This window comes from Pongo pygmaeus, chromosome 10, assembly GCF_028885625.2.
Source record: "Pongo pygmaeus isolate AG05252 chromosome 10, NHGRI_mPonPyg2-v2.0_pri, whole genome shotgun sequence".
Taxonomy (NCBI): domain Eukaryota; kingdom Metazoa; phylum Chordata; class Mammalia; order Primates; family Hominidae; genus Pongo; species Pongo pygmaeus.
The window spans coordinates 122034981-122051941 of NC_072383.2; the positions used below are offsets into that span (position 1 = coordinate 122034981).

Sequence of the window (16961 nt, forward strand, 5' to 3'; positions counted from 1 at the left end):
CGAAATCGCGCCACTGCACTCCAGCCTGGGTGACAGAGCAAGACTCCATCTCAAAAAAATAAATAAATAAATAACTATTCCTTTCCTTCACAGAATTGTCTTGATGCCATTGTTGGAAATCAACTGATGATGAGTGTGAAGGTTTATTTCCAGCCTCTCAATTCTGTTCCACTGTTTAACTTGTTTATCCCTATTCCAGTACCACACTGCCTCGATTTCTGTAGCGTTATAGTAAGTTTTGAAATCGGGAAGTATGAGTCTTCCAACTTTCTTCTTTTTCAAGACTGCTTTTGGCTATTTTGGGTTACTTTCATTTATTTCCATATGAGTTTTAGGATCAGCTTGTCCCTTTCTGAAAAAAAAAGAGACAATTGGGATTTTGATGAGCTTGTATTAAATCTGTGTATCTATTTCGGGAGTATTGCTATTTTAATTGCAATATTGTCTTCCAATCCATGAACACAGGATCTCCTTCCATATTTTAGGTCTTATTTAATTTTTTTAACTTCAACAATGTTGTATAGTTTTCAATGTAATTTCTTTATTTTTATTTTTATTTATTTATTTTTTTGAGATGGAGTCTTGCTCTGTCACCAGGATGGAGTGCAGTGGGGTGATCTCGGCTTAGTGCAACCTCTGCCTCCTGGGTTCAAGCGATTCTCCTGCCTCAGCCTCCCAAGTAGCTGGGACTTCAGGTGCGTGCCACCATGCCCAGATAATTTTTGTATTTTTAATAGAGACGGGGTTTCTCCATGTTGGTCAGGCTGGTCTTCAACTCCTGACCTCAAGTGATCCACCTGCCTCAGCTTCCCAAAGTGCTGGGATTGCAGGTGTGAGCCACCGCACCTGGCCTTTTTGTATTTTTAGTAGAGGTGAGATTTCACCATGTTGCCCAGACTGGTCTTGCACTCCTGGGCTCAAGCAATCCTCCGGCCTCTGCCTCCCAAAGTGCTGGGACGTGAGCCACTGTGCCTGGCCTAGAATGGTTCTTTACTGGTTCAATGGATATTTCACAGAGTGGCTTACCAGGGAGCAAGCAGGTAAATGGAGAGAGAAGGGAAGCCCAGGGAATTAGTGTAGTATGAAGAACATCAGGAGACACAGGCTTTAGCTCCAGATCTGCCATAAACCCTTCTCTAGGCCTCAAAGAACTTGCTTGACATCCCTAGGCCTTAGTTTCATCTGTAAGATCAGGGAGGTTTGATAGGATGGATCACTAAGGATTCTCTCAACACTTCACATCCTAAGAAGACAGGTAACACGCACGCCATTTTCTCTAACAAAAAACACCAGCACTTGACCAGGCGCGGTGGCTCACACCTATAATCTCAGCACTTTGGGAGGCCAAGGCGTACAAATCACTTGAGGTCAGGAGTTTGAGGCCAGCCTGAGCAACGTTTCACAGAGCCTGTGAGACCTCGTCTCTACCAAAAATACAAAAAGTAGCCGAGCGTGGTGGCGCATTCCTGTAATCACAGCTACTTGAGAGAGTGAGACAGGAGGATCGCTTGAACCTGGGAGGTGGAGGTTGCAGTTAGCCAAGGTCACGCCACCGCACTCCAGCCTGGGCAACACATGAGACCCCCGTGTCAAACAAACGAAAAACCAGCCTAGAAAGGATGTTTTTACTTTTATTATTTATTTTTTTGAGATGGACTCTTGCTTTGTCGCCCAGGCTGGAGTGCAATGGTGCAATCACAGCTCACTGCAACCTCTGCCTCCCGGGTTCAAGCGATTCTCCTGCCTCAGCCTCTCGAGTAGCTGGGATTAAAGCTGCCCACCACCACACCTGGCTTTTTTTTTTTTTGGTAATTTTAGTAGAGACGGGTTTCACCATGTTGGCCAGTTGGTCTCAAACTCCTGACCTCAAGTGATCGGCCTGCCTCAGCCTCCCAAAGTGCTGGGGTTACAGCGGTGAGCTACCGTACCAGGTCAACCTTTATTTTTAAAAAAATATTTTTTTTCCCCAGTATTGTAAAATTTAGGTCTAGCCTACGGCACCTAGTATCCCAAGGTGGTCTGCCATCCAAGTACTAACCAAGTCTCGCACTGCTTAGTTTCCAAGATCAGCTGAGACCAAGGACGTTCAGGGAAATATGGCCATAGAGAAAGCCCTTAAATTATTCTGGAACTGATTGCAACACTGAAAAACATTCTGAAGCAATCAGCTCCAACGAGGACTGTGCCTACCCCAGGTGGTGAGAATGGTGACCCATAGGAGGGAATATTAGAGCTTGTATTTATGTGGGATATACAGCGTACATATCAGGACAGCAGCCGCTATAGCTTATAAGTAAATTAATAAGCAATGCTAGAGGTGGAGGTATGCACTGGAAACTTTTTTTTTTTCCAGACCATGTCCTTCGCTCTGTCACCCAGGCGGGAGTGCAGTGGCACTATCTCGGCTCACTGCAGCCTCCGCCTCCCAGGCTCAAGAAATCCTCCCACCCCAGCCTCCCAAGCAGCTGGGGCTACAGGGGTGCACCACCACCCCAACTAATTTTTGTATTTTTTGTAGAGATGGGGTCTTGCCATGTTGCCCAGGCTGGTCTTGAACTCCTGGGCTCGAGATCTTCCCACCTAGTCCTCCCAAAGTTCTGAGATTACAGGCGTGAGCCACTGTGCCCAGCCTAGAAATCTTTTGAATCTTGAGTATGTGACCAAAAAGGCTTGAAGACCACTGATGTAAGAAACTAGTCATGTAGGTGGCCAGACCCATCATTTCACAACCTAACAAATAGGTGGGTGAAGCATCATGACTAAGACATCGCAGTTGCTGATTCCAGCATGGTTTGTGTGCTGGGGACATAAAACAATTCCTTCTATCAATTTGGGCTATGACCAGGGGTCTACTCCCAAATTTACTTATTTTTTATTTTTTTTGACCTCCCGAGCTCACAAGATCCTCCCATCTCAGCCTCCCGAGTAGCCGGGACCACAGGTGTAAGCCACCATGCCCCGTTAATTTTTATTTTTTGTAGAGATGGGGTCTTCTTATGTTGCCCAGGCTGGTCTCAAACTCCTGGTCTCAAGCAATCCACCCACCTTGCCCTCCCACAGTGCTGGGATTACAGGCAGGAACCACCACTTCCAGCCCTAATTTTCAGTTTTGTTTCTGCCATTATTCTTGTTTTTTTTTTTTTTTTTTTTTTTTGAGATGCAGTCTCGCTTTGTCGCCCAGGCTGGAGTGCAGTGGCGCAATCTTGCAAGGCTCACTGTGAGCTCCGCCTCCCGGGTTCACGCCATTCTCCTGCCTCAGCCTCCCGAGTAGCTGGGATTACAGGCATATGCCACCACGCCCAGCTAATTTTTGTATTTTTTTAGTAGAGACAGGGTTTCACCGTGTTAGCCAGGATGGTCTCGATCTCCTGACCTCGTGATCCGCCCACCTTGGCCTTCCAAAGTGCTGGGATTACAGGCGTGAGCCACTGTGCCCAGCCTATTTATTTTTGTTTGTTTGGTTTTGTTGTTTTTTTTGAGATGGAGTCTTGCTCTGTTGCCCAGGCTGGAGTGCTGGAGAGCAGTGGCATGATCTCGGCTCACTGCAATCTCTACCTCCCAGGTTCAACCCATTCTCCTGTCTCAGCCTCCCGAGTAGCTGGGATTACAGGCGCATGCCGCCATGCCCAGCCAATTTTTTTGTATTTTAATAGAGACGGGGTTTCACCGTGTTGCCCAGACTGGTCTTGAACTCCTGAGCTCAGGCAATCTACCTGCCTTGCCCTCCCAAAATGCTAGGATTACAGGCGTGAGCCACCGTGCCCGGCCCATTATTCTTGTTTTTAGACCAGGAGCTGGCAAGTCTTTCATATAAAGGGTTGGATAGCAAATATTAATGCTTCAGGCTTTGTAGGCCATACAGACTCTGTAACTATGCAACGGTGCTGTCGCAGCTCTAACGCTGCCAGAGACAATACATAAGAGAATGGGCATGGCTGTGTTCCAATAAAACTTTATTTATGGACACTGAAATTTGAATTTCACATACTTCTCACGTTAGAAAATATTCTTTTTATTTCTTCCAACCATTTAAAAATGTTCTCAAAACCATTCTCAGCTTATGAGGCCAATGAAAAACAGGTGGCAGGCTGGACTTGACCCACGGACCATAGTTGGCCAATACCTCTTTTAGTCCACACAAGTTTCTTTCTTTTTTTTTTTCTTTGAGATGGAGTTTCACTCTTATTGCCCAGGCTGCTGTGCAATGGCGCCATCTCGGCTCACCGCAACCTCCGCCTCCCGGGCTCAAGCGATTCTCCTGCCTCAGCCTCCCGAGTAACTGGGATTAAAGGGCTCAAGGGATTCTCCTGCCTCAGCCTCCCGAGTAGCTGGGACTTACAGGCACCCACCACAACGCCCGGCTAATTTTTGCATTTTTAGTAGACAGGGTTTCACTATGTTGGCCAGGCTGGTCCCGAGCTCCTGACCTCAAGTGATCAGCCTGCCTCGGTGGTCTTCCAGTGTTGGGATTACAGGTATGAGCCACTGTGCCTGGCCACAAATTTGTTTCTTAAGCCTATTTCCCCATAGGCAGGGAAAAAAAATGGGACATTTGAGGACATAAGAAACCTATCTTCATAAAGGTACCTCCAAATAAGATACACACAAAAAGCAGAAACTGGGAACAGAAAGCTAAACAGAAATCCAGCATCAATGCAGGAATTGAGAGCTTTGTATAATTTACCTGTATCCAGGAGTAGAGGTGGAAGAGACTGTAGGGCCTCTTGTTCCTACCACCAGTAGGTATCTTCACAAAACGCGACTTACAGGTTCATGCTGTCGAATTTCCTACAATATGGTGTGGGCCAGGTACAGTGGCTCACGCCTATAATCCCAGCACTTTGGGAGGCCAAGGTGGGCGGATCACGAGGTCAGGAGTTCGAGACCAGCCTGGCCAACATGGCAAAATCCCATCTTTACTAAAAATACAGAGCGAGACTGTCTCAAAAAAAGAAAAAAAAAGTTACATGAAGTATTCAGACTAATTTAACAGGCACCTAGCTATCCTACCTTTGCATGATACTCAGTTATTTGTTTAATTTTTTTTAGATGGAGTCTGGCTTTGTCGCCCAGGCTGGAGTGTAGTGGCATGATCTCAGCTCACTGCAACCTCTGCCTCCCGGGTTCAAGCGATTCTCCTGCCTCAGCCTCCTGAGTACCTAGGATTACAGTAGGTGCCTGCCACCACGCCCGGCTAATTTTTGTATTTTTAGTAGAGACAGGGTTTTGCCATGTTGGCCAGGCTGGTCATTGAACTCCTGACCTCATGTTGATCCTCCCACGTCAGCCTCCCAAAGTGCTGGGATTACAGGTGTGAGCCACCGTGCCTGACCACAGTGATAATTTCTTAACTAAAAGATGATGGCCAGGGACAGTGGCTCACGCCTGTAATCCCAGCACTTCGGGAGGCCAAGGCAGGCGGATCACCTGAGGTCAGGAGTTCAAGACCAGCCTGCCCAACATGGTGAAAGCCCGTCTCTACTAAAAATACAAAAAATGAGCCGCGCATGGTGGCGGGCACCTGTAACCCCAGGTACTCGGAAGGCTGAGGCAGGAGAATCGCTTGAACCTGGGACGTGGAGGTTGCAGTGAGCCGAGATGGCACCACTGCACTCCAGCCTGGGTGACAAGAGCGAAGCTCCATCTCAAAAAAAAAAAAAAAAAAAAGATGATTCAGACCCAATAGTGTGGCCCTTGCCCCTCTCAACCCAGTAAGGCACTTACCACCCAGAGTGGGCAGCGTTAGAGGATGGAGCCAACTTACTGAGAATCGGACTCTAAAAATAAGCATTCGGCACATTTCTTTTAGCCTCTTCTCTCTCATAAAGGCCTCCACAGATGGCTTCTTTACATCATGCTCTCAAATGACTAGCTGATAAATATTCATACTTATGGAAATTGTATTGTACATACTCCAAACCCCCAGCCAGTTAACATTTGTATCTTCTGTATCTTGGGGGTGGTGCCCTTTGTTCATATGTAAAAAGCACACATGCACGTATATACACACACACACACAACCAGCTTTCTCCTCTATGACTAATTTGCCTAGAGCAGTGATTCTCAACCAGGATTGATTTTGCCCCCCAGGGGACATTTGCCAATGTCTGAGAGATTTTGGGTTGTTACAAATGTGGGGATGATGTGTGCTCCTGGCATCTGCGGGTGGAGGCCAGGGATGCTGTTCAACATCTGACAGTGCCCAGGATACCTCCACAGCAAAGAATGACTTGGCTCAAATGTCAACAGGGCCCAGGCCAACCCAAGGTGAAGCAAAAACAAGACTGAGGGAGAGCAAAACCCCGAGGGAAGGAAGGTCAAAGCAGCCTGGAATTCTAACAGTAAAACACAAGGGGGCTGGCGGAGGCACGATCCAAAGTTCGCTCTTTCATCTTTTACCCTCTAAGACTGGGTTTTACTCTGTCACCCAGATTGGAGTGCAGTGGAGCAATCATGGCTCACTGCAGCCTCCACCTCCCCAGCTCAGGCAATCCTCCTGCCCTTCAGCCTCCCAAGTAGCTGGGACTACAGGCGCCCACCACCACGCCCAGCTAATTTTTTGTATTTTTAGTAGACAGGGTTTCACCGTGTTAGCCAGGATGGTCTCGATCTCCTAACCTCATGATCTGCCCGCCTCGGCCTCCCAAAGTGCTGGGATTACAGGCCTGAGCCACCACGCCTGGCCTTCGGCCATTATTTCTTACTCAAATTAATACTCAGCAGGGTGCACTGGCTCACACATGTAATCCCAGCACTTTGGGTGGCCAAGGCAGGTGGATCACTTGAGGCCAAGAGTTCGAGATCAGCCTGGCCAACATGGCGAAACCCCACCTCTAATAAAAATACAAAAAGTAGCTGGGCATGGTGGCGGGCGCCTGTAATCTCAGATACTTCGGAGGCGGAGGCAGGAGAATCCCTTGAACTCGGGAGACAGAGGTTGCAGTGAGCCGAGATCATGCCACTGCACTCCAGCCTGGGTGACTGTGAGACTGTCTCAAAAAAAAAAAAAAAACCCAAAAAACATATAAATACCCAATTTTTTTTTTATTTTTTGAGATGGAGTTTTGCTATTGTTGCCCAGGCTGGAGTACAATGGCATGAACTCGGCTCACTGCCACCTCTGCCTCCCAGGTTCAAGTGATTCTCCTGCCTCAGCCTCCGAAGTAGCTAGGATTACAGGTGTCCGCCACCTCGCCAGCTTTTTGTATTTTCAGTAGAGACGAGGTTTCACCACGTTGACCAGGCTGGTCTTGAACTCCTGACCTCAGGTGATCCACCCGCCTCAACCTCCCAAAGTGCTGGGATTACAGGTATGAGCCACTGTGCCTGGCCAATGCCCAATTTATTAAGGTTGTACATTTAAAAACCTGTTTCTTTCCATTTTCAAATTCAAAAATACTGAATCAAATTTTAGTTAAAACACTCCCTTTTGACTTGTTCCTCAATTAATGCTCAATTATCTCATATATTCGGGAGGTTAAATCCCCCCTAAACATTAACGCTATTTACAAATTTGATCGAATACCCTTACGCATTTCAAGCTAAAAATTGAACATCCTTTTCCCAAGTATCTGAAATCATCACAGAGAAACTCCCAGACAAGCCATGCACTAAACGTTGCTCAGATTCGCACTTGCATCCCAGCCCTTTCTCCCTCCCACCGCCTTCCACAGCAGTCCAAGACAGCAGCCCACTCTGGGCCCACACACTGCACCTGGGCTGGGCACCGCCCCACCCTGGCTGGCTCCCTGACTCAGTGCCTGTGCCATCTGCAAAGGCACGGTGACAGCACTTACATTTTATAAAGACACTATGAAGATGTTTATGAGATCTGCGAAGACAGCGCCCAAAGAAAGCACAACCCGTGACTCATATTTAATTTATTTAGAATCTTACAAAAACAAAAAACAAAACAAAAACCACCACAACAAAAAAAAACTAAATACAGAATTTGTTACGCTTCACGGTTGATGGTTTTTACTTGCTAAAATGCAGCCAGTACATTTTCATTGCATGAGACCACATTTTTCAGTTACATATCAAAAATGGTTGGGGTAATCAATTCCGGACGCTTGGTACTGTGCTCCCACGAAAGGCTGGATGCAGCAATGCAGTATCATTGGAACAGGGCACACCCTTCACACACTGATGGACACGCTACAACAGGAGCGATAACAAAAGGGAGATTTAAAAAAGAGAACGAAATGAAAACACACCAAGAGCTGACATCCACCTTTGTTTCAAGTTGTCTTTGGATCCCATCAGATGTTGTCTCCAGATGCACCATGTCAGGTTAGTAAAGGAGAACGATCTACACCTACATAGAAAAGTATCCTTTGCTCAGAGGAGGTAGAACCTGGCCAAAGTTTTATTGCAGAGATACAGTGTACCTCTTTCCACCTCTCATGGATGATGGAAGATACAAGTGGTTATTGAAAAATCATATCAGTAGTTTGCAAATTCAGTATAAACCATGAACAGGATATTTTTCTGATAGCGGTGAGACTGCAATGTGCTATGTAGAAAAAAAAGCTCTCTCTGCCCCATAAAGTGGGAGTCAGAAAGAGGGCTCAAGCTTCTTTATCCTCTTCAGTGCCATAAATACTGTCATAGCAAAAAGGCCTTCAGTGTCTGCTGGCCAGAAACATCTGCCCAGGCACAAATGGGCCACAAGGGCAGGGTACTGGTTAGTGGCCTGCAGTGGAAAAGCCAGACAGGTTCTCACCAGGGGCCTGCAGAGTGGCCTTCACTCTGGAGGACGCCTGAATTACAAGTATCAAAAAGAACCCGCTTTTTTGGGCTTCTTCTTTTCCTTGCTTAGCCCTGCACTAAGGGGCAGTCTTGCTGGACCGCACCCTGCCACGTTGCAGCAGCCCAGATGGCTGCACTGCCAACCACAGCATGGCTTCCCCCTGGGCGCCAGAGGGAGACTGAGCAAGGAGGGTCTGAGTGGAGGATACACACTGGAGGCAATCTGTGACAGGCCCCAATTCATGACAAATTTAGTTCCCAAGACTGATCCAAATACAGAATGCTTTTACATTTTCACCAAGTCTACCAAGTTGAATAGTAATGAATGAAACTTGTACATGAATGAAAGGCCCCAAAGACGCTCACGGCAATCCTTCTTGAAAGTTATAAAGGAACATTTTCTTACAGGTGCAAAATTGTGAACAAATACCCAATGTCTGCCTCCCGGGTGCTCAATACCATCATTTTCATGAACCACCCGGGTCTTCCCAACTCGAATTATTAAAAACGCCTCGATCCAGCTCTGCTTCTAGGCTTACGGCTGATGTAGTCAAGATCCACTCACCAATACAAGGGTGGAGAGCACAGCCGCTCAGGGGACCCCAGGGGCCAGTGCTGCAATGGGAATCTGCTTGTCTCATCCTCCAGCAGAGTCAGCCTAGGAGGCTCCAGAGCAGTTGCTTGGCTCTTTTGGAGGACAATTGTGCCTTAATGTACATTCTCTCTCTTTTTTTTTTTTTCGAGACGGAGTCTCGGTCTGTTGCCCAGGCTGGAGTGCAGTGGCGCAATCTGGGCTCACTGCAAGCTCCGCCTCCCAGGTTCACGCCATTCTCCTGCCTCAGCCTCCTGAGTAGCTGGGACTACAGGCACCTGCCACCACGCCCGGCTAATTTTTTTTTTTTTGTATTTTTAGTAGAGACAGGGTTTCACCGTGTTAGTCAGGATGGTCTCAATCTCCTGACCTCGTGATCCGCCCGCCTCGGCCTCCCAAAGTGCTGGGATTACAGGCGTGAGCCACCGCGCCCGGCCAATGTACATTCTCTAAAGTCACCTGTCAGTAACACACTAGGCCTGCCTCCTGCCTGCTATAAATATCCTCAACAGGTTATAAACAGCAGCAGGCTACCTGTGTTCACTGCAAGTAAATTACTCATCATTTGTAGGTTAAAAGTACAGGCCCAACTTCTTAAATAAACATAGGGAATTTGCTGCAGCAGCAGGCCAGAAACCACTGTTTCAAATCTGCAAGATTTTCCTATCAGGTGGGAAGCCAGAGATAAGAAATATGGTAAGAGGCCTGAAAAATTGCAAAAGTAGACGCAAGTCAGGTTTGCTGATCTAAGAGCTAAGTTTGATCCCAAATGCACTGAAGAAGTTAGAGGAGCTTAAAGAAGTCTCAGGAAGCATTTTTTAAAATGTGAAAACATCAGGCTCACTATAGCTTCCAAAGAACAACATAAATGAGCATCAGCAGTCATACAATGACAGTATCAGAAACGGCACTCAAGTGCATCCCCCCAGTACAATGTATTGCACACAATAAAAATGCAAAACACAGTAAGACATAGTAAAAAACATTAACACAAAACAAGAATTCTACAGCAAAGATGCAAAACTGAATTCTAAAATACAGGAACAAATATTTTTCTAAATGAAAAGTTTTCCATACTTTTCTTAAAAAAAAAAAAAGTCATAAGATGCCCCATATGGGAAACTCAAGAAAAGAATAAATAGAGCTGAAGGGAAGAGGGAAAAGGGAGAAACAGGTGGGTGGAGTCCCAATTTACAAGAATTATTTACATTCAGAATCCAGAAGAACTCGACGTTTCTATATATATACATTTATGTACATATATATAAATACAGCACAAAATTAGAGGATGGGTTTTGGATTTTATCTCAAGTACTCAAAAAAAAAATGCTAGCGAGCTTGAGTTGCAGGTATTTAGGTGTGTTTCTGTCACTTAAAAGACACTGCATTTGTATCAGACAACTGGCATTCAACGAGACTTTTTTTTTTTTTTTTTGCAGTTTTTGCTCTCAGCTGTAGCCCTGACATGAAACGCTTGCTAGGTTTCTGCAGCAAAGTGGGCCAAGCGCAGTACGCACGGGTGTGGTGTTAGCCAGGGAGACTGAAGCCACACAGAAGGGGAGTCAGTAAATGTCCATCTCCACGGTGTCTGCCTTTGCCATTGGGAAGCCTGAACTAATCAAACGTTCATTAATAGGATCCCAGCCTAACAGCAACGTTTATGCAGCACCATTCTTAGAAACTACCAAGTATCACATAGGTACATGTGTATGGGGACCTTCCTCTTTACTGCTTGTCAAGAAAAGGATCCAGGGGGAACTTCTGCCCCTGCTTTCATGAAGTGAGATGCAACAATCATTTCCAATCTATTGTTTTTTTCTCTCATGCTAAAATGAAAGTGGAGGGGAGAGGGAAGAAGGCTCTCATTCTACAATTATAAATGCTGTCCTGGTACCCTTTCTTCTCTTGCCGGCTAACAATTGTTCTAACAGCATCCCACGGAGGCCAGCAAATGAATGCCCCAGGGGCTACAGCCAGAAAATTGTGCCTGTAAAATATCATATTCCTCTGGAGCTTGGTAATATAGAAATTTTACCTCTACAGATGAAGCAAACTAAAATATTTATTGTTGTAACTCAAAAAGGCTTCTGAAGTGCTCAGTTAGAATAAATGTATATAGATACATACACACACTACTACATTGCTTTGGATGCAGGTTCTTACTAATTTATACACACATGTAAAAAGAAGATACTGAAGTGTCTAACTGTAATTTAGCAGCAGAAAAAGAAAACTGCTTAACATATTTGCTTCTTAATCAAGTTGTGTTTAAAGAAATGCATTAATACTTCTATGAATTTGTATCATTGATAGTGTATCTGGATAATCCCAGTAACTACAGGTAGAGACCTTGTGGTATGGAGGTTGCTAAATGAGAGGAACACTGATTCCCCCAGAGATAACATCTGAGCTGCTTTAGACTCTGGAAGTGGTTTTCAGTACAACTGACGCTGTAAACTCTGAAAACACAAACATGATTTCCAACCAAATCTTTGTGCTCAGAGCCATATTGCTAAAAAGAAGAAAAAGGCATTGCAGAGGCAAAGTGGACATGGGGGTTAAACAAGGCCTCTGAATTCAGGTGTGGCATTTAGATCCTGCAATGAATGGACCTATTTTACAGAAGTCAGCGGCTAATTTTTTGCATTTTTTGGTACAGATGGGGTTTTGCCATGTTGACCAGGCTGGTCTCGAACTCCTGGCCTCAAGTGATGCACCTGCCTCGGCCTCCCGAAGTGCTGGGATTACAGGCGTGAGCCACCACGCCCAGCCAAGAGTTGGGTTTTAACAGAAGAGGACCTCGAATGCTGAAGCTTCACAGGGCAGCCAAACTGAACTCACTGATTTTTGCAAGACCACAGTGTAAAGGTCGGATGTCCACCTGAAGAAGGAGTGGGTGCAACTCTCTGGGTGCTGCACACATCATGACCAGCCTGGGAACACCCCAGCTCCCATCCATTCACACTGGTTGCCTTTGTGAGGTCCATTTTGAGACGGTTTTCAGAGGGCTTTTTAATGAAAAAAAAAAAAAAAAAAATAGCTGTTCTACAAAGAACCTAAGATACATACACTCCTATTTATCAAGATGGCTAGTCCAGAGCAAACATTACATCATAGGCCATGGGGGTTGTCAATTAGCTGCATGCTAAGAATCCTCATATGCTGCTTTGAAAACGCCATAAAAAACTAAGATGCCCTCACACACAGAAACAGGAGTTGGGCCAACAGCCTGTGAGAGAAGATCCTTCCCAACTCTGCCGTTCTGTCTTACTGCAGGAGGGTTTGTAATGCTTCCCCTCTTCCTCAGGTCCAGCGACTGCACCTCCACTGGAGTGGGGGACACTTCCATTGCTGATGGAAGCTGCCTACTGCTTTAAAAACACACACCATGAGCTGAGAAGTTCTGCTGAAGGTGGGGAGAGTGCTGCTCTTGGCTGCCAGCTGGTCTAGCAGCCCTAACAAGGGAAACTGGCTGATACAAAATGGATCACTGCCTGAGATATATGAACTGGACTGAGGATAGAAGTTGCATCCGCTGGGCAAAATGTGCCAAAGAACAGAAAGTACTTTCAATTCATTCTTTTAGGCACCAAGAATAAATAAATCCTAAGAAAACTTACAGTAAGCTTGACATAACCAAACTCAGGCTAAAGGACACACAAGAGGATGAACACCCTAAGCTTTCAGCCAGGTTTCTGTCAGTTTTAACACATCTCACCCAATTCTGCAAGTTTACAAACAATTTAACTTAAAAAACATTCAGAAGTACTATCATCATACCCTTTCCCTCAATGCCATTTTAAATTTTAGGGATAAGTTTTAAGCCAAACTATAAGGCTACCTGGAATGCTGAGACAACACACAAGTTCTGCTGAGTTCCCATCACAGACTACTTCTGAAGGTCACCAGTGAGGGCCTAAACAAGACTCCACTTCTTGTTAGTATAATAACTTTTTATTTGACATCTACAAGATTTTGGCATCTTGCAGCTTTTTACCAGGTTCATACAATCTCGATTTTTCAATAGTGCAACCTGTGTAAGCAAAAAAAAAGAAAAGAAAAAGAAAGAAAAGGAAATAAAAAGACCAACTGTCCCCTCACTTGTTTTTATAAACATCTATTATAGGCGAAACAAAACTTACCCATATTATATAGATAAGTGTCTATTCACATTTGTACATTACCATTTTTAACAGCTTGAGATAAACTCTACAATGTCTTAAAACACATTAAACAATATTCAAGTTACTGAGTAACAACAATAACAACAGTAACAAAAAAACATACAGCAGAAGCCTCAAGTGTTTCCTCATTGTCTACAACTCAAGTATGGTTTCCTTTTTATGAGTGACAAAGCAAATTAAGATAATGAAGTAAAAAACGATTGTTTGCAAGATGAAAGCCAATTTGTACTTCCTTCTAAACTACCTTTAAGTTGAAAATGTAAATTTAAGAGGCTTATAGCCATTTCTGCAGCACACATTAGGAATACTATTAATACATTAAAATTAACTTTTAAGAGTTATCACAGAAAAATGTATGTATTCATTACCTTGACCAGAAACCCAGGGCAGGGAGAAGGGGCAGGAGGGGTCTGCAGGGTTTGAAGCAATACCCAGGTATAAACACTATAAAAATGCAATAACCAATGCTGTACATCTAACAAATGTTTCTCTCTGTTACTCGACTCCTGTGTTAATCTTGTTTACGCATGCTTTCAAAGACATGCACTGTCAGAACAAAAATTAGAAAATAACCTGAATGCATGATATGCAACCTTTCATTTCATGCTTTAATAAACCTATTAAGTTGGAAAAAGAAACCAATATATATTTTCTATATTTATAGACTCAAAACACATGCATCCGGGGATACCTCCCACAGCAATGGCATGGATGTACTGCGTTAACCCTGAGCACTGTATAAACATAAAGTAAAGCCAGTTTGGGAAGTTCCAAGCATTTTAAACCAACTGTGGTCTGTAGCCTTTAACACACTCACAGACAGACTGACACACACGCACGCACACATCCCCCTCTGCTCACCCAAAGTAAAAGCAGATGGGAATTATCAGGGGAGAAGCTAAAGGAAAGACATATGTACCACCATCAGCACTGCTGATTTTCAGTTTTGCTATCTATTCCAGGTTTGTCCTTACTCCCAAAAAAACTAACTAGAGAGAGCACAACTGAAAAAAAAACATAATTCTTTGGAAACTGTCCCTGATTTTTATGCAAATGATATGCTTCAACAGCATTTCAGATCCATCCATGTTGAAACCTGTCTGTTCTTCATGCGTTGCTCAAGTTGGTGATGCTCTGAGGGTGATGCTGTTGCCATAGCTGTTTCTGTTGGACCGCAAGCTGTTGAGACTGGTCTGAAGTTGATAGGAGATTTACAAGAGGAGACACACAATTTGCTGGAATGATCAAACCTGTAATTAGTAACAAGAATTTATAAAGTTGTGACCAGAAAAACCACACGGTACAGCTTCACAGCAGATTCCAAATGAGGCATAATATTAAGTATAATGAACAAGAAGTTCACACAAAAATTAAACGACTACCTAATGAATGAAATGGCCATCGAGATGTAGTCTGATTCTTCAACAGCATTTCCCACAAATATCCAAGCATATGCATGTGTTTAGTGTAATGCTATCTTGTTGGAGGAATAGGAGATCAAGAATATCTATTATTCTCTTTTTAACAGGAGGTCAAGAATATCTATTATTCTATGTATTATCTTTTTAAGCTCCACAAACATGCAAATATCATCTTTGTCATGTACTAATGCATCAAAAGACTACAGAACAAAAGTTGCAAATTCAAATGCCAACCATAACAGGTTAATTTAGAGGAGTAGATACTAGCAAACTGGAAAGGATACTCTCTGGGTGCTGGTTAAAGGGACTTTAAGTCCTGCATGTGGGATTGAAGGCTCAATGTTCCAGATAAATTGCATGCATATATATATGTTTTCTTTTTTGTGAGACAGAGTATTGCTCTGTCGCCAGGCTGGAGTGCAGTGGCACAATCTTGGCTCATTGCAACCTCCACCTCCCGGGTTCAAGTGATTCTCCTGCCTCAGCCTCCCGAGTAGCTGAGACTACAGGCACCTGCCACCACGCCTGGCTAATTTTTGTATTTTTAGTAGAGACGGGGTTTCACCATGTTGGCCGGGATGGTCTCGATCTCTTGACTTCATGATCCACCTGCCTCGGCCTCCCAAAGTGCTGGGATTATAAGCGTGAGCCACCGCGCCCGGCCCTATTTGTTTTTTTTTTTTTTTTTTTAAATAGAGACAAGGTCTCACTGTGTTGCCTAGGCTGGTCTCAAACTTCTGGGCTCCAGCAATCCTCCTGCCTCAGCCTCCCAAAGTGCTGGGATTACAAGGTGAACTACCATGCTCAGCTGATGGGCTGCTTTTGAAACTGGAAATCTAGACTTTTATATGAAACCTCTTGATTTTTAAATGTTGGCAATTAATTCAAATGAGGCTGGGCTCGGTGGCTCACGCCTATAATCCCAGCACTTTGGGAAGCCGAGGTGGGCGGATTACTTGAGGTCAGGAGTTTGAGACTAGCCTGGCCAACATGGTGAAAACCCATCTCTACTAAAAAAATATAATAATTAGCCAGGTGTGGTGGTGCATGCCTGTAATCCCAGTTACTCGGGAGGCGGAGGTTGCAGTGAGCCGGGAGCACATCACCGCACTCCAGCCTGGGTGACACAGTGAGACTCAGTCTCAAAAAAAAAAAAATAATAATAATAATAAATTCAAATGAAAACCTACAACATCCCAAAATACTCAAGTGTCCAAAAAAAAAAAAAAAATTAAAAAAAAATTCCATAGACTGACTTTGGCTCATGAACTGCCGATATGCAGTCCGTGGTACAGGAAGGCTGCTGTAAGCGAAACCAAGATAAGCAAACAGAGTCCAGTTGCTGGCCTGCTTCCTGGACACCTGTAGTTGAGCACGCGGTGAGAACAGCTGGCCTAGTCTGCTCTTGCTCCCTGCAGGACACCAAGCCATTCTCTGTGCACAGTAGCTTTGAGTTCCAGAGTCTTAAGCTAGCTCAATGGAGAACTCCTGGGCAAGAGGCTGAACCGTCCTTACACCAGGGAGCCTGCACAGCCACCAAGAGTAGAGAAGGACAGCAAGAGCAGCTGAGAGCAGCATCAAAGAGATGACCATATCATAACTTCAACCAGAACCAACAATGTCTGTTTGAAGGCTTAACTTCTGTTCAACCTTGTAAGAAATATAAAACGGGTCCCATACCCACTACTGGAAGAGATGTTAGATGCATGTGGAATAGAGCTAAGATATTAGCAATGAGAAAAAAGTCGGATCTGATTTTTTCCTGCAACTCAAACCAAAACAAAAATTAGACTCACCTACAATCCGTTGCCCATCTTCCGTTCTTAGCCGCACGATCTGCATCTTCACGTTTGTGCCACTGACAGATGCTAGAACACCCTCAACTTTTGTCCAGACACTCAGCACTGAACCACATAATACATAATATGTACGGCAACGAAGACCTATTTCACAAACTAACCCCAAGCTTGCTTTTTTGCAATTGCCGCGCCTAAGAAAAATGGGAAAGAAATA

At 44.6% G+C, this 16961-nt stretch overlaps 1 protein-coding gene across 8 annotated transcripts in view; it reads right to left on the minus strand.

The window, feature by feature from the left end:
• Window positions 1-7865: 7865 nt before the first annotated feature.
• The window catches only part of SBNO1 (strawberry notch homolog 1), a 74288-nt gene continuing 65192 nt past the window's right edge, over window positions 7866-16961 (minus strand). For 7 of the 8 annotated variants that reach the window (XM_063647182.1, XM_063647179.1, XM_063647180.1 and 4 more), the window contains 3 exons: window positions 16745-16938; window positions 13185-14777; window positions 7866-8157 (listed from right to left, as the gene is read on the minus strand). In XM_063647182.1, the coding sequence (XP_063503252.1) occupies window positions 14635-14777; window positions 16745-16938 (337 nt within the window). In that variant the 3' untranslated portion in view covers window positions 7866-8157; window positions 13185-14634. Of the gene's footprint in view, window positions 12352-13184; window positions 14778-16744; window positions 16939-16961 lie in introns of all 8 variants that reach the window. The other variant, XM_063647178.1, reaches the window with a different exon arrangement.